General features: G+C 40.8%; 1 protein-coding gene across 1 annotated transcript in view; it reads right to left on the bottom strand.

Moving 5' to 3' along the window:
• CCDC173 (coiled-coil domain containing 173) overlaps positions 1-27,108 on the bottom strand; it is a 59,899-nt gene that overhangs the window by 11,715 nt on the left and 21,076 nt on the right. Inside the window, exons 3-5 of the mRNA XM_033231193.1 lie at positions 26,884-27,057; positions 26,593-26,786; positions 13,695-13,851 (exon numbers count right to left, since the gene is read on the bottom strand). Of these exons, the coding sequence (XP_033087084.1) occupies positions 13,695-13,851; positions 26,593-26,786; positions 26,884-27,057 (525 nt within the window). The remainder of the gene's footprint in view (positions 1-13,694; positions 13,852-26,592; positions 26,787-26,883; positions 27,058-27,108) is intronic.

Here is a 27,108-nt window from a genome sequence, read left to right as displayed (position 1 = left end):
AGAAGGAGGAGGAGGAGGAGGAGGAGGAGGAGAAAAGAGGAAGAAGAAAAGGAGGAAGAAGGAAGAAGAAAGAAAAAGAAAGAGGAGGAGGTAAAGGAGGAGGAGGAGGAGGAGAAGAAGGAGATAGGAAATAGAGTACTCCCTTCTTACGTTCATCCTTTCTTCCTTCTTGCTATCCAGAATGTGGACATGAGGGCTGAAACTCCAGCAGCTATTCAGAGCCATTAGCAAACTTTGTACATAGATGCCATCTATGTACAAAGAATAACAGAGTAGACTGGGTGTGGTGGCTCACACCTGTAATCCCAGCACTTTGGGAGGCCAAGGCAGGCGGATCACCTGAGGTCAGGAGTTCAAGACCAGCCTGGCCAACATGGTGAAAACCCATCTCTAGTAAAAATACAGAAATTAGTGGGGTATGGTGGTGGGTGCCTGTAATCCCAGTTACTTGGGAGGCTGAAGCAGGAAGAATTGCTTGAACCTGGGAGGCAGAGGTTGCAGTGAGCTGAGATCATGCCACTGTACTTCAGCCTGGGTGACAGAATAAGACTCCATCTCAAAAAAAAAAAAAAAAAAAAAAGTAACAGAGTAAAAAAAAGAGAAGGTGGTGTCTTAGTCCCTGTTAACTGTATAGCTGCCGTTACCACACACCCCTGCACTTTAAACCTGTATATTATTTGCAGTTTTCTATCATATGCATTTAAGCCTTATCTTAACTAATGAGAAAAGATTCTTAGAAATTACAGCATTATTTCAAAAAATCCAATGTCTATCAGAGGGATTCTAGAACAGAAAGATAAAATGGAAGGGGACAAAATTATCTAAGAAATAAAACAATAAAAGTTCTCAGGATGAAAGAAATATGAGTTTACAGAATAAAAGCATCAACTGAATGCCCAGAAAAATGAATGAAGGCACATAATTCAAGGCACATCACTGTAAAATTTTGGAGCACAAGAGATAAAGACAGGACCCTAAAACCATTCAGTAAGACAGAAAGAAGAAAAAGAAAAAAAGCAAAATGGCCAGGCGTAGTGGCTCACCCTTGTAATCACAGCACTTCAGGAAGCCAAGGCGGACAGATCACTTAAGGCCAAGAGTTCGAGACCAGCCTAGCCAACATGGCGAAACCCTGTCTCTACTAAAAGTACAAAAATTAGCCAGGTATGTGGCACATGCCTGTAATCCCAGCTACTTGTGAGGCTGAGGCACAAGAAGTGCTTAAGCCCAGGAGGCGGAGGTTGCAGCAGTGAGCCAAGATCATGCCACTGTATTCCAGCCAGGGAGGCAGGGTGAAACTGTCTCAAAAAAAAAAAAAAGAAAAGAAAAAAGAAAGAAAGAAAAGTAAAAATAATTACATATGTCAGATGAAGATCATCAATGGCATCATGCTTTTCTTTTTTTTTTTTTTTTGAGATGGAATCTTGCTCTGTCGCCCGGGCTGGAGTGCAGTGGCCAGATCTCAGCTCACTGCAAGCTCCGGCTCCCAGGTTTACGCCAGTCTCCTGCCTCAGCCTCCCGAGTAGCTGGGACTACAGGCGCCCGCCACCTCGCCCGGCTAGTTTTTGTATTTTTAGTAGAGACGGGGTTTCACCGTGTTAGCCAGGATGGTCTCGATCTCCTGACCTCGTGATCCGCCCGTCTCGGCCTCCCAAAGTGCTGGGATTACAGGCTTGAGCCACCGTGCCCGGCCAGCATCATGCTTTTCAATAGCAATACTAGATGCCAAAGGAATATAAAACAGTGAATACAAAATTCTGAATTCTGAACCCAGAATTCTATAACCAATCAAACTATAAATCATGCATGACTTTAAAAGATAAGCTTTTCATACTATCATACTGGTCCTTAAAAAATAATAAAATAAATAAAAATGATTAAAAAATAAAATAAACTGTTCAGATAATTAAAGCATTTTACCTCTCATACACCCTTTCTTAAGGAAGCTACTCCAAGGTGTATTTTAGCAAGATGAGGGAGTAAATCAAGAAAAAGATGTAAGATTCAGGAAATCAGAGATTTAGCCCTAGAAAGTAATATTCTACGCACACATTACAGTTTTTAATGTTAACAAAGGTTAAACACATAACATACACCCTTACAAAAAAGGTCAAAATGTAAAATTAAAACTTTAAACTCTTACAAATTAAAAAAAAAAAGTTTGTGTTGGCTACCATTTGTACAACACACTTAATTTAAACATTTTCATTTTGGCAGCACATGAAAAAAGTGATGGTAGAAAATAAAGTCATTGGGGGTTTTCAAATAGCAGAACTGGCAGTTTTGCCATGTAGGAGAGGCAAATAAATATTAGTTTCCCCAAAATTCACATTTGAAAATATTTAGTTAAAAGTCACAGAATTTTTCTCAGTAGAGACCCCAATAATTAGTTGCTGTAGGTGACCTGTTTGAAAGGACAATATCTCTTTAGAGTATAATTTTACTAATTTGGGCATAGAGAAGAAGTCTTTTTTTTTTTTTTTTTAATTTAATTTAATTTTATTTTTATTTTTTTCTTTTGAGACGGAGTCTCACTCTGTCGCCCAGGCTGGAGTGCAGTGGCCAGATCTCAGCTCACTGCGAGCTCCGCCTCCCGGGTTCACGCCATTCTCCTGCCTCAGCCTCCTGAGTAGCTGGGACTACAGGCGCCCGCCACCTCGCCCGGCAATTTTTTTGTATTTTTTAGTACAGACGGGGTTTCACCGTGTTAGCCAGGATGGTCTCGATCTCCTGACCTCGTGATCCGCCCATCTCGGCCTCCCAAAGTGCTGGGATTACAGGCTTGAGCCACCGCGCCCGGCGAGAAGAAGTCTTAAGAACATGAACATGATCTTAAAGGAGGGAAGAGGAACAGAGGAAGACATAAAAGCAAGAAAAATGACATGGTAATTGCAATCACTAAAAAATTGTATTCTCAGTCGGTGCAGAATACTGTCTTTTGTCTACAACAAGTGCTTATTCCTGAACTGTTATTGCAGCATGGATTTAATTTGCTTGGAGTTAGTCTGATCATTCAAATGTTTTATTGTGTACCAGAGAGCATTTAGAAGATATCCTACACTATTAGGAGGCTGGTCCTTAAGAACTTCGATACAGGCCAGTTGTGGTAGCTCACATCAATAATCCCAGAACCATGGGAGGCCAAGGCAGGAGGACCGCTTAAGCTCAGGAGTTGGAGACCAGCCTAGGAAACACCCCATCTCTATAAAAAAATTTTAAAAAGTAACCAGGCATAGTGGTGTATGACTAGTCCCATCTACTCAGAATGCTAAGGTGGGAGAATCACTTAAGCCTGGGAAGTCAAGGCTTCAGTGAGCTGTGATCGTGCCACTGCACTCCAGCCTGGGCAACAGAGCAAGACCCTATCTCAAAAAATAAAATAAATAAAAAATCAGGAAGATACGTTACCTTTGTCTACCAGATTAGGCTTTTAAAAAAAAGAACTTTGATACAACCTTTCACATCAAGTTTGAAAGTTTTGGCAAATGCTCCCACTGAATATACTTAATCATAGAGTCTTATGATACCTACTATATTAGTCCATTCTCAAATTACTATAAAGAACTACCTGAAACTGGGTATTTATGAAGAAAAGAGGTTTAATAGGCTCACAGTTCCACAGAGTACAGGAATCATGGCCGGGAGGCCTCAGGAAACAACAATCATGGCATAAGGCAAAGAGGAGTGAGCATGTCTTCACATGATGGCAAGACAGAGAGAGTGTGAAGGGGGAAGTGCTACACACTTTTAAACAATCAAATCTCATAAGAATTCACTCACAAGACAGCACTAGGAGGATGGTGTTAAACCATTAGAAACCACTCCCCGTGATCTAATCACTCCCCATCAGGACCCACCTCCAACATTCGGGATCATAATTCAACGAGGGATTTGGGTGGCGACACAGAACCAAACCATATCATTCTGCTGTTAACCTCTCCCAAATCTCATGTCCTTCTCATATTTCAAAACCAATTATGCCTTCCCAACAGTCCCCAAAAGTCTCCACTCATTCCAGCATTAGCTCAAAAGTTCAAGTCCAAAGTCTCATCTGAGACAAGCAAGTCTCTCCCACCTATGAGGCCATAAAATCAAAAACAAGCTGGTTAATTTCAAGATACAATGGGGATACAGGCATTGGGTAAATGCTCCTGTTCCAAAATGGAGAAATTGGCCAAAACAAAGGAGATACAGGCCGCATACAAGTCCAAAACCCAGCAGGGCAGTTATTAAATCTTTTTTTTTTTTTTAATTATACTTTAAGTTCTAGGGTACATGTGCACAACGTGCAGATTTATTACATATGTATACATGTGCCATGTTGGTGTGCTGCACCCGTTAACTCGTCATTTACGTTAGGTCTATCTCCTAATGCTATCTCTCTCCCCTCCCCTCACCCCACGACAGGTCCCTGTCGGTGTGGGATGTTCCCCACCCTGTATCCAAGTGTTCTCATTGTTCAATTCCCACCTATAAGTGAGAACATGTGGTGTTTGGTTTTCTGTCCTTGTGATAGTTTGCTGATAATGATGGTTTCCAGCTTCATCCATGTCCCTACAAAGGACACAAACTCATCCTTTTTTATGGCTGCATAGTATTCCATGCTGTATATGTGCCACATTTTCTTAATCCAGTCTATCACTGATGGACATTTGGGTTGGTGCCAAGTCTTTGCTATTGTGAGTAGTGCCGCAATAAACATATGTGTGCATGTGTCTTTATAGCTGCATGATTTATAAGCCTTTGGGTATATGCCCAGTAATGGGATCGCTGGGTCAAATGGTATTTCTAGTCCTAGATCCTTGAGGAATCGCCACACTGTCTTCCACAATGGTTGAACTAGTTTACAGTCCCACCAACAGTGTAAAAGCGTTCCTATTTCTTCACATCATCTCCAGCACCTGTTGTTTCCTGACTTTTTAATGATTGCCATTCTAACTGGTGTGAGATGGTATCTCATTGTGGTTTTGATTTGCATTTCTCTGATGGCCAGTGATGATGAACATTTTTTCATGTGTCTGTTGGCTGCATAAATGTCTTATTTTGAGAAGTGTCTGTTCATATCCTTTTCTCACTTTTTGATGGGGTTGATTTTTTTTCTTGTAAATTTGTTTAAGTTCTTTGTAGATTCTAGATATTAGCCCTTTGTCAGATGGGTAGATTGTAAAAATTTTCTCCCATTCTGTAGGTTGCCTGTTCACTCTGATGGTAGTTTCTTTTGCTGTGCAGAAGCTCTTTAGTTTAATTAGATCCCATTTGTCAATTTTGGCTTTTGTTGCCACTGCTTTTGGTGTTTTAGTCATGAAGTCCTTGCTCATGCCTATGTCCTGAATGGTATTGCCTAGGTTTTCTTCTAGGGTTTGTATGGTTTTAGGTCTAACATTTAAGTCTTTAATCCATCTTGAATTAATTTTTGTATAAGGTGTAAGGAAGGGATCCAGTTTCAGCTTTCTACATATGGCTAGCTAGTTTTCCCAGCACCATTTATTAAATAGGGAATCCTTTCCCCATTTCTTGTTTTTGTCAGGTTTGTCAAAGATCAGATGGTTGTAGATGTGTGGTATTATTTCTTTTTTTTTTTTTTTTTTTTTTTTGAGACGAAGTCTCGCTCTGTCGCCCAGGCTGGAGTGCAGCGGCCGGATCTAGGCTCACTGCAAACTCCGCCTCCCGGGTTCACGCCATTCTCCTGCCTCAGCCTCCCGAGTAGCTGGGACTACAGGTATCCGCCACCTCGTCCGGCTAGTTTTTTGTATTTTTTAGTAGAGACGGGGTTTCACTGTGTTAGCCAGGATGGTTTCGATCTCCTGACCTCGTGATCCACCCACCTCGGCCTCCCAAAGTGCTGGGATTACAGGCTTGAGCCACTGCGCCCGGCCAGATGTGTGGTATTATTTCTCAGGGCTCTGTTCTGTTCCATTGGTCTGTATCTCTGTTTTGGTACCAGTACTATGCTGTTTTGGTTACTGTAGCCTTGTAGTGTAGTTTGAAGTCAGGTAGTATGATGCCTCCAGCTTTGTTTTTTTGGCTTAGGATTGTCTTGGCAATGCAAGCTCTTTTTTGCTTCCATATGAACTTTAAAGTAGTTTTTTCCAATTCTGTGAAGAAAGTCATTGGTAACTTGATGGGGATGGCATTGAATCTATAAATTACCGTGGGCAGTATGGTCATTGGCAGTTATTAAATCTTAAAGTTCCTAAATAATCTTCTTTGACTCCATGTCTCATATCCAGGGCATGTTGATGCAAGGGGTGGGCTCCCATGGCCTTGGGCAGTTCCACCCCTGTGTCTCTGCAGGGTACAGCTGCTTTCATGGACTGGTGTTGAGTGCCTGAGGCTTTTCCAGGCGCACGGTGCAAGATGCAATGGATCTACCATTCTGGGGTCTGTAGGACAGTGGCTGACATGGTTTGACTCTGTGTCCCCACCCAAATCTTCTCTTGAATTGTACTTCCATAATTCCCACATGTTGTGGGAGAGATCCAGTGAGAGAAAATTGAATCACAGGGGCAGTTTCCTCCATACTGTTCTCATGATAATGAATAAGTATCATGAGATCTGAAGGTTTCATAAAGAGGAGTTCTCCCACACAAGCTCTCTCTCTTTGCGTGCTGTAAGACATGACTTGCTCCTCCTTGCCTTCCACCATGATTGTAAGGCTTCCCCAGCCATGTAGAACTGTAAATCCAATTAAACCTCTTTCTTCTGTAAATTGTCCAGTCTCGGATATGTCTTTATCAGCTGTGTGAAAATTCACTAATACAGTAAATTGGTACCAGCAGAGTGGGGCATTGCTGAAAAGATAACCGAAAATATGGAAGTGACTTTGGAACTGAGTAACAGGCAGAGGTTGGAACAGTTTGCAGGGCTCAGAAGAAGACAAGAAAATGTGGGAAAGTTTGGAACTTCCTAGAGATGTGTTGAATGGCTTTGACCAAAAACCTGATAGCGATATGGACAATAAGATCCAGGCTGAGGTGGTCTCAGATGGAGATGAAGAACTTGTTGGGAACTGGAGCAAACATGACTCTTGTTATGTTTTAGCAAAGAGACTGGTGGCATTTTGCCCCTGCCCTAGAGATTTGTGGAACTTTGAATTTGAGAGAGGTGATTTAGGGGATCTGGCAGAAAAAAATTCTAAGAAGCAAAGCATTCAAGGGGTGACTTGGGCGCTGTAAAAAGCATTCCTGCTCTAGATCTCTAAAGCAGGGGCTCAAGGCTGCTAGTCTCTTTACTAAAGCGTAGTAAGAGTGACCTTTACTCCATTTCCCAAAAAGTTCCTCATCTGCATCTAATACCACCTTGCCTGGACTTCATTGTCCACATCACTATCAGCATTTTGGTTACAACCATTCAACAAGTCTGTAGGAAGTTCTAAACTTTCTCTCATCTTCCTGTCTTCTTCTGAGCTCCTGCTTCAACCTCTGTCTCTTACCCAGTTCCAACGTCACTTCCATATTTTCAGGTATCTTTATAGCAATGCCCCACTCCCAGTAGCAATTTTCTGTATTAGTCCGTTCTTACACTGCTATAAAGAACTACCTGAGACTGGATCATTTATAAAGAAAAGAGGTTTAATTGATTCACAGTTCCACAGGCTGTACAGAAAGCATGGCTGGGGAGGGCTCTGCAATGTACAGAAGGCATGTACATTGCCTTCTGCCATGTACAATCATGGCAGAAGGCAAAGGGGAGGCAAGGCACATCTTTACATGGCAGCAGGAGATAGAGTAAAGGGGAAAGTGCTGCATACTTTTAAACAACCCGATCTCATGAGAACTTACTATCATGAGAACAGCAAGGGGAAAATCCACCCCAATGATCCAATCACATCCCAGCAGGTCCCTCCCTGAACATTGGGAATTACAATTCAACATGAGATTTGGGTGGGGACACAGAGTCAAACTATATCAACCTCTTAGCCATTTGTATGTCTTCTTTTGAGAAACATCTATTCAGATCTTTGCCCATTTAAAAATCATATTATTAGATTTGTTTTTCCTATTGAGTTGTTTGAGCTCCTTATATATTCTGGTTATCAATCTCTTGTCAGATGGATAATTTGCAAATACTGTCTCCCATTCTGTGGGTTGTCTCTTCACTATTTTGTTTCCTTTGCTGCGCAGAAGCTTTTTAACTTGATATGATCCAGTTTGTCCCTTTTTGCTTTAGTTGCCTGTGCTTATAGGGTATTACTCAAGAAATCTTTGGGGGGGAGGAGGGAGGGATTGCATTGGGGAGTTATACATGATATAAATGATGAATTGATGGGTGCTGATGAGTTGATGGGTGCAGCACACCAACATGGCATAAGTATACATATGTAACAAACCTGCACGTTATGCACATGTACCCTAGAACTTAAAGTATAATAAAAAAAAAAAAAAAAAAGAAATCTTTGTCCAGTCCAATGTCCTAAAGAGTTTCTTCAAGGTTTTCTTCTAGTAGTTTCATAGTGTGAAGTCTTAGATTTAAGTCTTTAATCCACTTTGATTTGATTTTTAATCATATATATATATATAGAGAGAGAGAGAGAGAGAGAGAGAGAGAGGGAGAGAGAGAGAGAGAGAAAGGTGGGTCTTGCTATGTTGCCCAGGCTGGTCTCAAGTTCTTGGCCTCCAGTGATCCTCCTGCCTTGGCCTCCCAAAGTGCTGGAATTACAGGTGTGAGCCACTGTGCCTAGCCTAATTTGATTTTTGTGTATGGTGAGAGATAGGGGTCTAGTTTCATTATTTTGCATATGGATATCCAGTTTTCCCAGCACCATTTACTGAAGAGACTGTCTTTTCCCCTATATATGTTCTTGGCACCTTTGTCGAAAATGAGTTCATTGTAGGGATCGGGCATGGTTGCTCACATTTGTATTCCCAGCACTTTGGGAGACAAAGGCAGGCGGATCTCTTGAGGTAGGAGTTTGAGACGAGCCATGGCCAACAAGGTGAAACCCCATCTCTACTGAAAAATACAAAAATTAGCCAGGCATGGTGGTGGGTGCCTTAATCCCAGCTATTCGGGAGGCTGAGGCAAGAGAATCACCTGAACCTGGGAGCCAGAGGTTGCAGTAAACCAAGATCACACCCCTGCACTCCAGCCTGGGCAACAGAGCAAGCTCCATCTCAAAAATAATTTTTAAATAAACAAAAATTTAAAAATAAGAAAATGAGTTCACTGTAGGTGTGTAAATTTATTTCTGGGTTCTGTATTCTGTTCCATTGGTCTGTGTATCTTTTCTCATGCTGGTACCATGGTGTTTTGGCTACTATATCTCTGTAGTATAATTTGAAGTCAGGCAATGTGGTTCCTCCAGTTTCACTCTTTTGCTCAGGATAGCTTTAGCTATTCTGGGTCTTTTGTGGTTCCATACAAACTTTAGGATTTTTTTTTTTCTATTTCTGTGAAGAATGTCATTGGTATTTTGACAGGGATTGCACTGACTCTGTAGTTTGCTTTCAGTAGTATGGACATTTGAATAGTATTGATTCTTCCAATCCATGAACATGGAATATCTTTCCATTTTTTGTGTCTTCTTCAATTTCTTGCATCAGTGTTTTATAGTTTTCATGGTAGAGATCTTTCACTTCTTTGATTAATTCCTAGGCATTTTATTTTATTTGTAGCTGTGTAAATGGGATTACTTTCTTGATTTCTTTTTCAGATTGTTTGCTGTTGGCATACAGAAATGTTACTGATTTTTATGTGTTGATTTTGTGTCCTGCAACCTTACTGAATTTGCTCATCAGCTCTAATACATTTTGGGAACAGTTGTTAGGGCCTTCCAAATATAAGATCATGTCATCTGCAAACGGGTAATTTGACTTCTTACTTTCTATTTTGGATGCCTTTTGTTTCATTCTCTTGTCTGATTGCTTTAGCTAGGACTTTCAGTACATTGTTGAATAACAGTGGTGACACTGGACATCCTTGTTGTGTTCCAGATCATAGAGAAAAGGCTTTCAAATTTTCCCCATTCAGTATGGTTCTAGCTGTGGGTCTGTCATATATGCCTTTAATTATGTTGAAGTATGTTCCTTCTATCCCCAGTTTTGTGGGGATTTTTATCATGAAAGAGTGTTGAATTTTTTCAAATGCTTTTTCAGCATCAATTGAAATGATCATTTGGTTTTGTCCTTCATTCTGTTTATATATCACACATTGATTTCCATATGTTGAGCCATCCTTGCATCCCAGGGATAAATCCCACTTCGTCATGATGAATTATCTTACTAATGTATTGTTGAATTCAGTTTGCTAGTATTTTGTTGAGGATTTTTGTATCAACATTCATCAGAGACACTGGCCTGTAGTATTCTTTTTTTGATGTGTCTTTGTCTAGTTTTGGTATCAGGGTAATACTGGCATCAGAATGAGTGTGAAAGTATTCCTTTTAAAAGTATGTTTTAAGTGTGAAAGTATTCCTCCTCTATTTCTCAGAATAATCTGAGTAGGATTGGCATTAGTCCTTCTTTGGAGGTTTGGTAGAATACAGCAGTGAAGCCATTGGGTCCCAGGCTTTTCTTTACTGGAAGACTTTTTATTATGGCTTCAATCTCATCCCTTGTTATTAGTCTGTTCAGGTTTTGGATATCTTCATGGTTCAATCTCGGTAGGTTGTATGTGTCTAGGAACTTACCCATGTATTCTTGATTGTCCAATTTATTGACATATAGTTGCTCGTAGTAGCCTCTAATGATCCTTTGAATTTCTGCAGCATCAGCTGTAATGTCTCATTTTTCATCTCTGAGTTTTTTCATTCAGGTCTTCTCTTTTTCTCTTAGTTAATCTGGCTAGAGGTTTGTAAATTTTGTTTATCTTTAAAAAAAAAAAAAAACAACTTTTTTTTGTGGTGGCTCATGCCTGTGATCCCAGTACTTTGGGAGGCCTACGCAAGCAGATCACAAGGTCAGGAGTTCAAGACCAGCCTGGCCAACATGGTGAAATCTTGTCTCTCCACTAAAAAAATAGAAAAATTAGCTGAGCATGATGGTGTGTGCCTGTAATCCCAGCTACTCAGGAGGCTGAGGCAGAAGAATCGCTTGAACCCAGGAGGCGGAGGTTGCAGTGAGCTGAGATCACACCACCGCACTCCAACCTGGTAGACACAGCAAGACTCCGTCTCAAAAACAAAACAAAACAAAACCACCAACTTTTCATTTCATTGCTCTTTCGTTTTATTTTGTTTTTGTTTTTTGCTTCAATTTCATTTATTTCTGCTCTGATCTTTATTATTTATTTTCTTCTACTAATTTTGCACTTGGGTTGTGTCTTGGGATTTGGGGTTTGGTTTGCTCTTGCTTTTCTAGTTCTTTAAGATGCCTCATTAGGTTATTTGATATATATACACACACACATACACACACACATATATATACACATATGTGTGTGTGTGTATATATATATATATTTTTTTTTTTTTTTTTTTTTTTTTTTTTTGAGACAGAGTCTTGCTCTAATGCCCAGGCTGGAGTGCAGTGGCATGATCTTGACTCACTGCGGCCTCCACTTCCGGGCTCAAGCAATCCTCCAGCCTCAGCCTCCTGAGTAGCTGGGACCACAGGCATGCACCACCATGCCTGGCTAATTTTTGCATTTTTTGTAGAGACATGGTTTCACCATGTCGGCCAGGCTGGTCTCGAACTCCTGAGCTCAAAGAGATCTGCCTGCATTAGCCTTCCAAAGTGCTAGGATTATAGGCATAAGTCACTCACTGTGCTCGGCCTGATGGTACATTATTAATCCTTATACAACTCAGTGTTCTCCTATAATAGCTGAAATCATTCTGTATAGCAGGATTTGTCACCCTGAGTTCATCAAACCAGAGTGTGAAATGAAGAATTTCTGCAAACTCTTTAACAAAAGCCTATTTTTGCACTAGATGCTGGGAGAATATGGGGTACTTGTCAAGGCTCTCTGAGGACATTTTAATGCTGCTTCTAACCGTTGAGACAATTCATAAAATTTCTTTAATTTGCCTCCCAGTGGAACAAATGCACCCCATGCCTTCTCTTCCAACTTCTCATCTGCTGGCTGCTGGATTGTCTCTTGTATTTCATGGTCATCTCCTCTATATGACTGCAAGTCCTCCAAGATGCCATTTGCATCTTTCAATACCACATTCACCTAATTATAAATTTCCTTCTCAGACTCTGTAGGCTGGGCATTTTCAGGCACTGCTCGTAATTCTATCCTTATTCTTTTTTTTTTTTTTTTTGAGACGGAGTCTCGCTCTGTCGCCCGGGCTGGAGTGCAGTGGCCGGATCTCAGCTCACTGCAAGCTCCGCCTCCCGGGTTTACGCCATTCTCCTGCCTCAGCCTCCCGAGTAGCTGGGACTACAGGCGCCCGCCACCTCGCCCGGCTCGTTTTTTTTGTATTTTTTAGTAGAGATGGGGTTTCACCATATTAGCCAGGATGGTCTCGATCTCCTGACCTCGTGATCCGCCCGTCTCGGCCTCCCAAAGTGCTGGGATTACAGGCTTGAGCCACCGCGCCCGGCTATCCTTATTCTTTTATCCTCCTCTTGAACCTCCAAGCACTCGGCCCCTCTCCTCTGCCCTCGAGGGGCTGACCTGCACAGACGGCTCCTCAGCAGTGCTAGGGAAAGCCCTAGGCCTGGAACTAGAGGGCAGTGACACTAGGACTAGGAGACCCTCCAAACATGCCCCTGTGGTGAACTGCGACAAAAATATTAACGTTTGTGGAGCACATATTAATGGCACAACAGACCCCAAACATAAATCATCCCATTCATTCCTCACAACTCTTAAGAAAAGAAATTCATAGCTGGGCGCGGTGGCTCAAGCCTGTAATCCCAGCACTTTGGGAGGCCGAGACGGGCGGATCACGAGGTCAGGAGATCGAGACCATCCTGGCTAACACGGTGAAACCCCGTCTCTACTATAAAATACAAAAAAACTAGCCGGGCGAGATGGCGGGCGCCTATAGTCCCAGCTACTCGGGAGGCTGAGGCAGGAGAATGGCGTGAACCCGGGAGGCGGAGCTTGCAGTGAGCTGAGATCCGGCCACTGCACTCCAGCCCGGGCGACAGAGCGACACTCCGTCTCAAAAAAAAAAAAAGAAAGAAGGAAAATAAATTCATTGTTTTAAAATATCATTTTCTCTTCTCTCTTTCTTGTTCGTGCATGAGAGCACATGCATATAAAACCACAGCAAATATAGCGTATACATTCCCTTAGAAACCCAACTTAATAGCAACTCCTTTTCTACTCCACTTTTTTTTTAATATTAAAAGTTAGGCATTTGCAGGCACAGAAAGACAAATATACTATGTTCTCACTCATTATGTGTGAGCTAAAAAGTGATCTAGTGGAGGCAGGGACTAGAATGACAGTTATTCTATCAGAAGCTGGTAAGGATGTGGAGACACGGTGGGGATGTACAAACTTTTAGATATAAGGAATAAGTTTTAGTGTTTGATAGCATAGTGGGGGGACTATAGTTAACAACAATATATTGTACATTTCAAAATAACTGGAAGATTTGAAATGTTCCCAACACAAAGAAATGATAAATGTTCAAGGTGACAGATAACCTAAATTCCCTTATTTGATCATTACATAACATACATATGGATCAAAACACTACATGTACTCTATAAACGTATAAATATATTATGTATCAATTTTAAAAGTTGGGCATTTGACTTTGAACCTTTTTTGGAACTTTTGCACTTTCAACTTACAAGAAACCGTCTCCTGCTTTCATGCATCTCTTCTCTTTTCTTTTCTAGTTTTTTTCTCATTTCAATTTCATATAATGCATTCTGTCGCTTTATTTCTTCGGCATCTTTTTCTTCATGCTTTTTCCTTCTTTCTTCTTCTTCCTCATGTTCCTTTATTCTAAAGCAAAAACATAATTATAATTGAGAACAAAGCAGAAAAATAGGCTATATTTTTAAGAAATGAATTCAGTTCCAACCTGGAATGAACTGAAGCTGCAAGGAAGAACTTGTGAATTTCTTTGGGGGAAAAGAACAGACATTAAACAGCAGTGATTAAAACGAATCTAATCTTGGTTAACCTAGAATTGGCAATACTTTCCTTGCCTCAAAATTTATTTCATTATTCACCCAAGTAAGTTCTTTTCCTTTAGAAAGAACCAGTTAACGGGATGACAGTCATGGTGACATTATTTTACAGAAAGGTTCCTAATCCCTAGTGCTTCCCAACTTCAGCCCTAGATGATGCTACATAAGCTGTGGGCCTAGCCTCTCAAGGAATGCAGTTTGATGGAATGAGAGGAAGAACAGTCTCCTTACTCAACTGACCACTTGTGTTGTAATTCTTTCTGTAGCCAATACTGACTAGCTGATAATTTCTTCTGAGTGGTGAGCCTCCCTGGTTGTCTTTCCGAACTTATGTAGGAGTTCCTCAGAGATCCCTGAGGGTCCTCCTCACTGCAGAGCCCTGATCTGAGTGATTTAGCTCCAGCTCCATCTCTTCAACTCACCCCTAAACCCTACCACCATCGCTACCAGGAGCTCCCACTCTTAGTAGTTTATTAAAGACTCCAGGTCTCAAAGGCCCCTCATCCGGCAGCCAAACCTCTGCATACTGGCAAGACAGCGCAAGTCCAAGTTGTCTCTTTGCCCATGGAAAATCCGTGCATCCTTGTTAGCCAATCAACAATATACAGGCTTTCTCACTACTCTATCTGCCCTCTCTCTCTCTCTCTCTCTCTTTCCTGAAAAGGTAGGCACAGGGTAGGTCGACAACCCACCTAGATGAATGACTGAGGAATAAACCTTTCTTTCTTTAAAAAATTTTCTTCTATAGAAATGGGGTCTTGCTATGTTGCCCAGGCTGGTCTCAAACTCCTGGCCTGAAGCAATCCTCCCGCCTCAGCCTCCCAAAGTGTTGGGATTACAGGCATGAGCCAATGTACCCAGCCAACCTTTCTTTCATATGCACCCAATCGAGAAAACATTTTTTACTGGAGTCCCCTCACTCAGCTTTAGAGAAGGGAAAATTCCCTTCCCCTATGCCATGGAGGACTATACAGTTAAGTGAGCCAACAAGTTTACTTTGTTACCGTTAAGCCAATTCAGGACAGGAGATTCCTACTTGATTCATCTGTGCAGAATAATAAGCTTTAGAGTCAGAGTCACTCTCTTTAGGAGGAGGTAAGAAAAAGATCATTGTTAGTCAATGCTAAACCAGGTTTATGATTGCCCTAAAAAAAACAAAACCCAAGGCTGGGCGTGGTGGCTCACGGTGTAATCCCAGCACTTTGGGAGGCCAAGGTGGGCAGATCACCTGAGGTCAGGAGTTTGAGACCAGCCTGGCCAACATAATGAAACCCCATCTCTACTTAAAAAAAAAAAAAAAAATTTAGCCAGATGTGGTGGTGCCCACCTGTAGACCCAGTTACTTGGGAGGCTGAGGCAGGGTATCGCTTGAAGCTGGGTGGCAGAGATTGCAGAGAGCTGAGATCACACCACTGCACTCTGGCCTGGGTGAGAGTAAGACTCTGTCTCAAAAAAAAGAAAGATTTGAAGAACATTATAAAAAGAGATTTATCCAATTCTAAAAACAGAAGCTTTTGAAATTTTTAAATTGCTACTTTTAAGGGAAAACAAGATACTTTAAAGTTTTTCAACTTTAGCATTTCTTAGCAAATCTGGAAATTACTAACATTATAACTATGCATCCATTGGATAATTTGTCATTTCAGCAAAAAAATTACGTATTCTAAGAATAACAAAAATGTCTCTAATGTCAGTTAAAATATAATATATTGCCAGTGACTTACACAATCATTTACAATAATTAAAAATTTAATTAGCTGTCAAAAGAGACTTTCTCCTTAGTTTGGGTAGTTTGAATAGACTTGTCATCTATATGCCATTAATTTGGCTTAATGCAAAGTTAACTTGCTGAAGTAAATTTGAGATCCTCTAGTTCAAGGAAGAAATACATAACATTCATATCATTACTTCCAACTCCCATTCCCAAAGCAGATGTCAGCAACCAACACAAAACTCTTTCCTGCTGATCCTTGGTCCTTCTCAAACAATGCATTGGGCAGCCACTACCAGGAAATCAGAGCTGAATATGTCAACGCCTTGCTCTCTTTGAGTCAGCTCCTTGCTATCCTTGATTCACATTCTGAAGGTTCCAAATCTGTACTTACCTAGCACAGATCTGATTCTTGGGCTTACATAGATGTTGCACAGTTCTCCTGTAAAAGCAGGAAAGACCACTACCCAAAATTTGGTTCAGATGTCCAGACTGATGACATTACATCCCAAGAAAACTTGGTAGAAAGTATTATTCACATGACGGACTCCTGGGAAGAGGTGGGCAGGCACAAGTAGGTCTTGATTGCTTTGGACAAAGCAGAGCGAGTGGGTTTGGGGCCTTTATTATGGCTAAGAGGTGGGACTGAGGAAAAGTGTCTGAGCAGGAGGGATTTAAATTAAGTACTGGTGCCAAAAGAGGAGGAGGAGAGTTCCAGGACCCTTCTTATCAGCCTGTACAGATGTAGGGCCAAAAGAGAAGTAAGAGTGAGGCCTAAAAATGAAGTCAGTAGTCAAACATCCAAACTGAGTTCTCTCTCTCTCTCTCTCTCTCTATTACAATAGACAAGTTTGATTCTTTCATTTTTAAAAATTGTTTTTAGAGACAGGGTCTCACTCTCTCATCCCGGCTGGAGTGTAGTGTCGCAATCATAGCTCACTGCAACCTCATAGCTCACTGCAACCTCAAACTCCTGGGTTCAAGTGATCCTTCTGCCTCAGCCTCCCAAGCTGGAACTACAGGTGTGTACCACCACACCCAGCTAATTCCAGCTATTTTTTTTTTTTTTTTTGAGAGAGAGAGAGAGAGTTGTTGCAGGGGAAGGACGGCTATCTGGGTATTAGCATGGGGGTAAAAGAATTTGCCAAGACAATTGTAGATAAAGAAAGGCAGCTTTATTAGAAAAAGTATAAAAATACATTGCCAGTGAGGCAATAAGCAGCCTGCAAGAGAGAGGCTGGCGGTGAGGAAACAAGGCTTGCTGGAGATTTTACAGGATAGTGTTTATGCTGTATGCTGAGGAGGGCTTTATGCAGTACTGATAACACCAAGGTTGTAGTGAGCTTACTTGCAGGTGGCTGGTGGTAGTTGAGCACAGGAAGATTGTGAATTATTTGTGCAGAAGGGCTATGTGTCCTGAACCAGGAAAAAAGGCAGGCTTGTAGCTTATCTGCATCTTCCTTTTTGCTTTTCCTTGCTCCCACCAGCCCGACTACTTTTCCCTAATTAGGACTCCACAGGGGTCTCACTATGTTACCCAGGATGGTCTTTGAACTCCTGGGCTCAAGTGATCCTCCCCGCTTGACCTCCCAAACTGCTAGGATGATAGGCATGAGCCACCATGCCCAGCCTACCTTGATTCTTATAGAGACAACCCATTAGGCATCATCACCTGGCTATTACATAGGTACTTTACCTTCTCTACATCTAAAACCAAATTCATCATCCTTCTCTTCTAAACTGACCCTTTTGGTCTCTTTTCTTTATTTTGGTGAACAGTACCATCATCTTTTCAGTTACCTATGCTAGGGACTTAAGAATTATACCTAACTCTTCTTTAATCCTTAGACCTCTCATTCATTTACCTACTATTTATTGAATTTCTACTAAAATGATAAAACAGACATGGCTCACTCAAGAAGCTCACATTCTAGTGAGGGAGACCAGCAAAAACAAACAAAGTACAGGCATACCTCAGAGATATTGTGGGTTTGGTTCCAAACTGCTGCAATAAAATGAATATCTCAATAAAGTAAGCCATTCAAATGTTTTGGTTTCCCATTGCATATAAAAGTTATGTTTACACTATACTGTAGTCTATTAAGTATACAATAGCATCATGTCTAGAAAATGTATACACCTTAATTAAAAAATACTTTATTGCTAAAACATGCTAACAACCATCTCAGCCTTCAAGAAGTCAGAATCTTTCTGCTAATAGAGGGTCTTGCCTTGACATTGATGGGTGCTGACTGATCAAGGTGGTGGTTTTTGAAGGCTGAAGTGGCTGTGGCAATTTATTTAAAATAAGACAACAATGGGCTGGGCGCAGTGACTCACGCCTGTAAGCCCAGCACTTTGGGAGGCCGAGGCGGGCAGATCACGAGGTCAGGAGATTGAGACCATCCTGGCTAACACGGTGAAACCCCGTCTCTACTAAAAACACAAAAATTAGCCGGGCGTGGTGGCAGGCGCCTGTAGTCCCAGCTACTCGGGAGACTGAGGCAGGAGAATGGAGTGAACCCAGGAGGCGGAGCTTGCAGTGAGCCGAGACCGCGGCACTGCACTCCAACCTGGGTGACAGAGCGAGACTCTGTCAAAAAAAAAAGAAAGGAAGGAAGGAAGAAGGAAGGAAGAAAGAAAGAAAAGAAAACAGAAAAAAAAATAAGACAACAATGAAGTCTGCCATATTGATTGACTCTTCTCAGAAGGTTTCTCTGTAGTATGTAATGCTGTTGGATGGCATTTAACCCACAGTAGGACTTCTTTCAAAATTAGAGTCAATCCTCTCAACCTGCTGCTGCTTTATCAACTAAGTTTATATAATATCCTAAATCCTTTGCTGTCATTTGAATGGTTTTGACAGCTTCTTCACCCACAGCAGATTCCATCTCAAGAAACCACTTTCTTTGCTCATCCGTAAGAATCAGCTTCTCATCCATTCAAGTTTTATCATGAGGTTGCAGCAATTCACTCACATCTTCAGGCTCCACTTCTAATTCTAGTTCTCTTGCTATTGACACCACATCTGCAGTTACTTTCTCCACTGAAGATGTGGAGAAAGTCATCCCTGAAGGCTGAAATCAACTTCTTCCAAACTCTTATTAATGTTGATATTTTAACCTTCTTCCATGAATCACAAATGTTCTTTTTTTTTTTTTTGAGATGGAGTTTCACTCTTGTTGCCCAGGCTGGAATGCAATGGCGTAATCTCAGCTTACTGCAACCTCTGCCCCCCAAGTTCAAGAGATTCTCCTGCCTCAGCCTCCCAAGTAGTTGGGATTACAGATGCCCCACCACCATGCCTGGCTAATTTTTGTATTTTTAGTAGAGACAGGGTTTGACCATGTTGGCCAGGCTGGTCTCGAACTCCTGACCACAGGTGATCCACCCACCTCAGCCTCACAAAGTGCTGGAATTACAGGCATGAGCCACTGCACCTGGCCCAAATGTTCTTAATAGCAACTGGAATGGTGAATTCTTTCCAGAAGGTTTTCAATTTACTTTCCCCAGATCCATTAGAGGAATCATTATCTATGGTAGCCACAGTCTTCTGAAATGCATTTCTTTAATAGTAAGACTTGGGCCAGGCGCGGTGGCTCACATCTGTAATCCCAGCACTTTGGGAGGCCGAGATGGGCGGATCACGAGGTCAGGAGATCGAGACCATCCTGGCTAACACGATGAAACCCTGTCTCTACTAAAAATACAAAAAAACTAGCCGGGCATAGTGGCGGGCGCCTGTAGTCCCAGCTACTCGGGAGGCTGAGGCAGGAGAATGGCAAGAACCCGGGAGGCGGAGCTTGCAGTAAGCCAAGATCGCGCCACCGCACTCCAGCCCGGGCGACCGAGCAAGGCTCCATCTCAAAAAAAAAAAAAAAAAAAAAATAGTAAGACTTGAAAGTCTAAATTACTCCTTGATCCATGGGCTGCAGAATGGATGTTATGTTAACAGCCATGAAAACAACCTTAATCTCCTGTATATCTCCATCAGAGCTCTTATTACTGATCATTGACAATGACCAGGTGCATTGTCAATGGTCAGTAATATTTTGAAAGGAATATTTTTTTCTGAGCAGTAGATGTCAATAGTGGGCTTAAAATATTCAGTAAGCCTTGCTGTAAACACATGTGATGTCATCTTAGCTTTGTAGTTCCATTTCCAGAGCCCAGGCAGAGAAGATTTAACATAATGCTTAAGGGTCTTAGGATTTTTAGAATGGTAAATGAGCATTGGCTTCAACTTAAAGTCACCAGCTACATTAGCTGCTAACAAGTGAGTCAGTCTGCCCTTTGAAGCTTTGAAGCCAGGCATTGATTTCTCTTCTAGCTATGAAAGTCCTAGATGGCATTTTCTTCCAATGTAAGACCGCTTCATCCACACTGGAAATCTATTGTTTAGTGTGGCCACCTTCATCACTGATTTTAGCCAAATCTTCTGGATAACTTGCTGCAGCTTTTACATTAGCACTTGATGCTTCACCTTGTACATTTATGTCATGGAGCAGCTTCTTTCCTCAAACCTCATGAACCAACTTCTGCTAGCTTCAAGTTTTTCTTCTGCAGTGTCTGTACCTCTCCAGCCATCACAGACTTGAAGAGAGTTAGGACGTTGTTCTGGATTAGGCTTTGGCTTAAGGGAATGTCAGGGCTGGTTTGAGCTTCTATCCAAACCACTAGAATTTTCTCCATATCAGCAATAAGGCTGTTTGGCTCTCTTATCATTTGTGTGCTCACTAGAGTAGCCCTTTTAATTTCTTTCCAGAACTTTTCCTTTGCATTTACAGCTTGGCTGTTTGGTGGAAGAGACTCAACTTTCAGCCTGTTTTGGCTTTTCACATGTCTTCCTCACTAAGCTTAATTATTTCTAGCTTTTGACTTCAAGTGAGAGGCGTGCACCTCTTCCTTTCATATGAACACTTAGAGGCCATTATAAGGTTATTAATTGGCCTGATTTCAATATTGTTGTGTCTCAGGGAATAAGGAGGCCCAAGGAAAGAGACAGAGATAGGGGAACAGTGCTTGGTAGAGCAGTGAGAACACACACAATATTCCTCAATTAAGTTTGCCATCTTATATGGGTGCAGTTCGTGGCACCTCAAAACATTACAATAGTAACATCAAAGATCACTGATCACAGATCACCATAATAGATATAGTAATATTGAGGAATTTGAAATACTGCAAGAATTACCAAAATGAGACACAGAGACATAAAGTGACATGCTGCTGAACAAATGGTGCTGATAAATTCGCTCAATGCAGGGTTGCCACAAACCTTCGATTTGTAAAAAAAAACACAATAGCTGCAAAGCACAATCAAACAAGGTATGCCTATAAATAGACAATGTAATTACAAATTGTAGTGTTTTTTAAAAAATAAGAGACTAAGTAAAAGAGTAATAATTGAGGTACTTAGATAACTTTCAACGAAGTTGAACTCTGAGACAGGAAGGCCTCTCTGAGCTGGTAAGAGGTCCACAGATGAAGAATGGACGGGTAAAATTGCAGACAGTAGAGAAAACATGAGGCAAGCAAGGGTTTGGTAGATGCTCCAGGCCCTGGAAGATCAGTGTAATGGAGGCATCATAACTAAGAGGACAGAATGGTAGGAGAGGAGGTTGAGAAGTAGGCAGGCCAGATCATACAGGGCCTTGCAGGGAATGTCAAATTTCCATTTTATTTTAAGTTGAATGGAAAGCCATTGAAGTGCTTAAGGTAGTATAATAATATGATCAATTTTCATCTTGATAAAATATCTCTGGATGATAAGTAAAGAAGAATTTGACAAATAAATAATGTGAGGCCAATTAAGAGTCTAATACAATAACCCATGGAATATATGAGGGTGGCCTGGACTACATGATAAACTAGTCAGAACACACACAATATTCCTCAATTAAGTTTGCCATCTTATATGATAAACTAAATTCATGATTTATTTTGGAGAAAAAATCAAAATGAATTACTGAGAGATCTGATGTGGAAGATAAAGAAAAATGAGGAATCAAGGTGAATTCTTAGATTTCTGGTTTGAAAAACTGGTTGGATAAAGATGCCACTGGAAATCAATAATTCTGTGTAGACATTTTAAGTTTGAGATACTATAAGACATTGAAATGGAGATACCATGGAAGCAGCTGGATATGTGAAGCTGGGGTTCAAAGGGATGGTCTAGACTAGCACTATCAGATTTAGGATGGTACTTATATCTGCAAAACGGATGAGATCACTTAAGCCCTCTTCTCTCTTTCTACTCTTTCCCTAAATAATCTTTATCCAGGGAAAAGTGATGCAAACTATCCTATGACCATTTTTTCTTTTTTTGTGTGTGAAGCTGATGGGATTAACAGACAGTAATTAGTGAGTTTTTTTCTTAAGCAAAGTCTATGTGTCTGTTTCTAGAGAAAGGCTTACCTATATATAGAAGAAAGAAGACCTATACAGTGTCTATAGCTGTGGTGTTAAGTTTCTTTTTAATAATTATGTATAAGATTCCTGGTCAAAATCCCTCTATTCTGGGATTTTGGTGTCACTGTGGTATCTTATTTGTCATATCCCCATCATACCCACTGGGCTATGAGTCACACAAAGACTCTTATACTAGTCAAAGCCCCACAGTAGCATAGGCTTCCCAGGTCTGAAGTTTACAGATTGTTTAGAAAGTATGTGAATATTTCCACTTTCAGGCACAGGGCCAGCAGCTGTGCAATGTGTTTCAATTTTCTATTCCTGAATAACTAATTACTCTAAAACTTAACAGCTTAAAACAATAAACACTTATTATCTCATACCATTCCTGAGAGTCATGAACCTGAGAGTGAGTGAGCTGGATGGTTCTCAACTAATGTTGTAGTCAAGATGCCAGTTGAAGTAGCAGTCATCCAAGGGCTTAAAGGAAGCTAGAGAATCCACTTTCACATATTTGGTGTCAGGACACCTCGGGTCCTTGCCACATGGACCTCTCCATTGATCTGCTCGAGTATCCTTACACCACGGCAGTTAGATTCCCCAATGAGCAATCCATGGGAGATGGCAAGGAGAAAGCCACAATGCCTTTAGTATCCTAAGCTTAGATGTCACACACCATTATTTCTGACACATTCTATTTCTTGGAAATGAGTTACTATGTATAGCCACACTTAAGAGGGAAATAAATTGGGCTCCATCCTCTGAAGGAAGGAGTATCAAAGAATGTGTGGAAATATTTTAAATCACCACAAGGTAGCACTTGGTAATACAATTAATAGGGCACGCAAAAAGAGACTTGCCCCTTGGTATTCTGCAATTTCCATTTCTTTGTGATAAAAATAATTAAAATATGGTCTTTGCCCAAAGAAGACAGTCATTCCAAATTCTGGCAGGCCTTAAGGCACAGGACCTATAAAAGACACCATGAGCTGATCCCAGCCTATCTCTCCAACCTTATCTTTCGTCTTTTATACTACAGCCATCTTGACTACTTGGAGTTCTCCAAATCCACCATATTCTATCCCACCCTGGGCCTTCACCTGTGCTTAAAATACCTCTACAGCCCACTCTTAGCATGGCTTATTACTATTCATTCTTTGCAATTAGGTGCAGGAGCCAGTTTCTTCTGAAAAGCCTTCTCTAGACTGGGTCAGATACTCATTTTACATGCTTCCACACACCCTCTACACATATTTGCCAAAATAATATTTATCATTATATTCTAATTATTTGTTCCATTTCTGTGCTCTCTGCTCCCAGATTCTGAACTTTTTTTTTTTTTTGAGATGGAGTTTCGCTCTTGTTCCCCAGGCTGGAGTGCAATGGTACAATCTCGGCTCACTGCAACCTTCACCTCCCAGGTTCAAGCAATTCTCCTGCCTCAGCCTCCTGAGTAGCTGGGATTACAGGTGTGCGCCACCATGCCTGGCTAATTTTGTATTTTTTTAGTAGAGATGGGGTTTCACCATGTTGGTCAGGCTGGTCTCAAACTCCTGACCTCAAGTGATCCACCCACCTTGGCCTCCCAAAGTGCTGGGATTGGGAGGCATGAGCCACCACACCCAGCCATGAACTACTTAAGAAGATTGTATCATATTCATCTTTGTATTCTCAATGACTAGAATAGTGACTGGCAAATGGAGGTTGTTCAATAAATGTTGTATGAATGAATGAAGGAAGGAATATCCTAATGAATGAATAAATAGCCTATTTTGAAATTTTGCTCCTGAATAAACTCTTAGTCAAGAAAGGGAAAGGAATTCTCATTTGCATCTCTTTTCTGCTACATGCTCCTCTTCCCAACTCAGGTAAACGCCAGTGCTATTATTCCATTTCTGTTGGTTTAAAGAGGTTTTTTATAGGTTCATCACTATTCCTAACAGTATTTTAAAGTAACATGCATTCTGAATTCTATAAAACCCATACACGAACAAACATTCAACAGAATACAGCTTGGTGATAAGTTTGTAAACTCATATACTTAAATAAATATATAATAGATTTATAATTTCCTATGTTGTTTTCAATTACAGACTTGAATGTTTCTTATTAAATTTAAGCTGTAGGACTTTGGAAACAAATTGGCAACCCAGGTTCACATGTTGAATATCTCTATTAGTCAGGGGTTCTCCAGAGAAACAGAAGCAAGAGGGTGTGTGTGTATGTGTGAGTTTATTTGGGAGAATTAGCTCACACTATTACAAGGCGAAGTCCCACAATAGGCTGTCTGCAAACTGAGGAAGAGAGAAACCAGTAGTGTTCAGTCAGAGTCCAAAAGCCTCAAAACCAGGGAAGCTCACAGTGCAGCCTTCAGTCTGTGGCCAAAGGCTCGAGAGCCCCCAGCAAGCCACTGGTGCAAGTCCCAGAGTCTAATGATGGAAGAACCTGGGATCTGACGTCCAAGGGCAGGAAAAGCAGAAGGAAGCATCTGGCACCGATAAAGAAGGAAGCCAGAAGGCTCAGCAAGCAAGATTAGCCCACCTTCTTCTGCCTGCTTTGTTCTAGCTGTGCTGGCAGCTGACTGGATGGTGGCCACCCACATTGAGGGTGGGTCTTCTTCTCCCAGACCACTGACTCAAACATCTAATTTCTCTGGTGACACCCTCGCAGACACACCCAGAAATGATACTTTACCAGCCATCTAGGCATCCTTCAATCCAATCAAGTTGACATCTAATATTAACCATCACAACATCCTTCCTCTCCTAATTCCCCACAATGCAACCAATATAAATTCCATACCATTAGTCTTATCCACATAACTGAATTTTCAAGACATCTCAAAGGAAAATAGAACAGTTGAGAGTACAGTGAGGATAGGTAACACTTGGTCACCATCCACAAGGACAAAGCCCACCATGAGAAGTAAGTAAAGGAATTTATGCTGACATCAAAGCTTGATGAACATTTCTGAGACTGCACTGAAGATATGCCAAAGAAATAACTAAAATAAATCCTACACCAGCTTGAACCTCTAACCTACTGACAAATACTACAAGCAAAAAACATGCTGTGGCCCAAACACAGCCTAGATACAAAGGCTATAGGAGGATAGACAGCCTGTAAAGGTGTTAGCACTTGCCAGGTAGCTTGCTGGAAATCTGACTGCCACCTCTGAGCTGCAATATAACAAGAGATTTCTCAAACACAAGTGATTCACTGGTCAAATACTTGCCTCCCTCTGCCAATGGCTTCGTCCCTAACTTGTACAAACGTTTAGATCTCTACACTGCCAAAGAAAAAAGCACAATAAATCCAAAGGTTTTTCTTCCCTTGTTACTAAGGACTGAATTGAAAAATACACAATTTGGCAATATATATATTCTGAGGACTGATGTCTATGTCATTTAGACATAATGTGATTTTGATAAATAATTATACATATGACATGCAGGTACATGAAAAAAGCATGTAATAAGGCAATATTGCTAATTCAAATGTCATTTTATAAAACGTGAGTATATACATTCAGAGAAAAAAGTCTATCACTAGATCAATGACTTCCAGAGGCTAGGAGCAGGGGATAGAACTTATACAGCAAAGGGGCATGAGGGAAATTTTGGGAGTGATGGAAATGTTCTATATCTTGATTTGAGAGGTAGTTACGCAGCTATACTTTTTAAAGGGTGAATTTTACTGAATGCAAATTATATTTCAATAAGCCTGATGAATCCTTCATAAAAAAAACTCCATATGGCTATATACCAAAACAATAATAGTAACTTCCTATGGTAGTTTAGATTTACTGTTCAAAAAAGATTCACTCCCTTCCCCTTCCTGCCTCACTTTAATGGAAGTCTACTTCTCTGTTCCATTATTGTTTTTGGGGTTGGCCATGTGACTTGCTTTAGACTGATGGAAGGTCAAGTATACTTCCTTGTCCATTGACTTTGGGTTTAGCTGTGTTCTTGCAAGCTTGGGCTTGCTCTCTTGCATCTCTGTCAATACCATGTGAAAAGTTGCCCCATGTGGCTGCTTCATCCTGAACCTCAGAATGTATACACATGAAGCGGATCAGAATCCTCTCCACAACAATAAACAAACCCAGCCAGTCCTACAGCTTGAAGAAAAGCTGCTTACCTGATTCTAGGCTAGATCAGCCAACCCCTAGATGCATGAGAAGTAAACATGTTTTTTTTTTTTTTTTGTATGCCACTAGATTGCGTGGTTGTGTATTATGTTGCATTATTATGACAATAATAACCAATATACAATCTCTGGGTAAGAAAGTGATAGTGATTTTTAACCTCCTTTTTGTACTTTTTCTACTGACTAATTATTTTAGCATGTATTACTTTTATAATCAGAAAAAAGCTACAATCATTATGAAAAAAAGAGAAAGGTACAAAAAGGTATTTTATATATACATACTGTTTTAGATGATCTTTGGCAAGAGCCACCCTTTCTCTGTGTCGTTTTTCTGCTTTTTCTTGTTCTTCTTTAAAAGCTTTTTCAATGTTGAGCTTCAATTGTTCCTCCCATTTTTTATCTGATTTTATCTTACTCTTTCGGAATTCAATCTGGGCATCACGTTCTTTCATAACTCTACTAAGAAGAAGTCCTGACTACAAAAGAAAAATTATAGTACTTTAAGAAAATGATGCCTAATTATGTATAGATATGTTAAATATATATAAAAATACAAGAAAACCCAAGTAGTACATGAAAGTTTTTCACTCTTTCTGTCTGGTAAAATTGACATTGCTTTGCATTTTCGATGGCCTTTTTTCTTTTTCCTTGTTTGTGTATTTCTTCTTCCAGATCCAGAATTTGTCTTTCTGCCTCTATTTCTTCATCACGCTTCTTTTTGGCTTCAAGTTTCTGTTCTTTCATCCCCTGTAAAAAGATAAACACAATCTTTTGTTTTCATTTTCCAATTTAATTTGA

This window comes from Trachypithecus francoisi, unplaced genomic scaffold (assembly GCF_009764315.1).
Source record: "Trachypithecus francoisi isolate TF-2019V2 unplaced genomic scaffold, Tfra_2.0 Lachesis_group13, whole genome shotgun sequence".
Taxonomy (NCBI): domain Eukaryota; kingdom Metazoa; phylum Chordata; class Mammalia; order Primates; family Cercopithecidae; genus Trachypithecus; species Trachypithecus francoisi.
The sequence above is the reverse complement of the archived record's forward strand: the minus strand, read 5'-3'. Positions and strand labels throughout refer to the sequence as shown.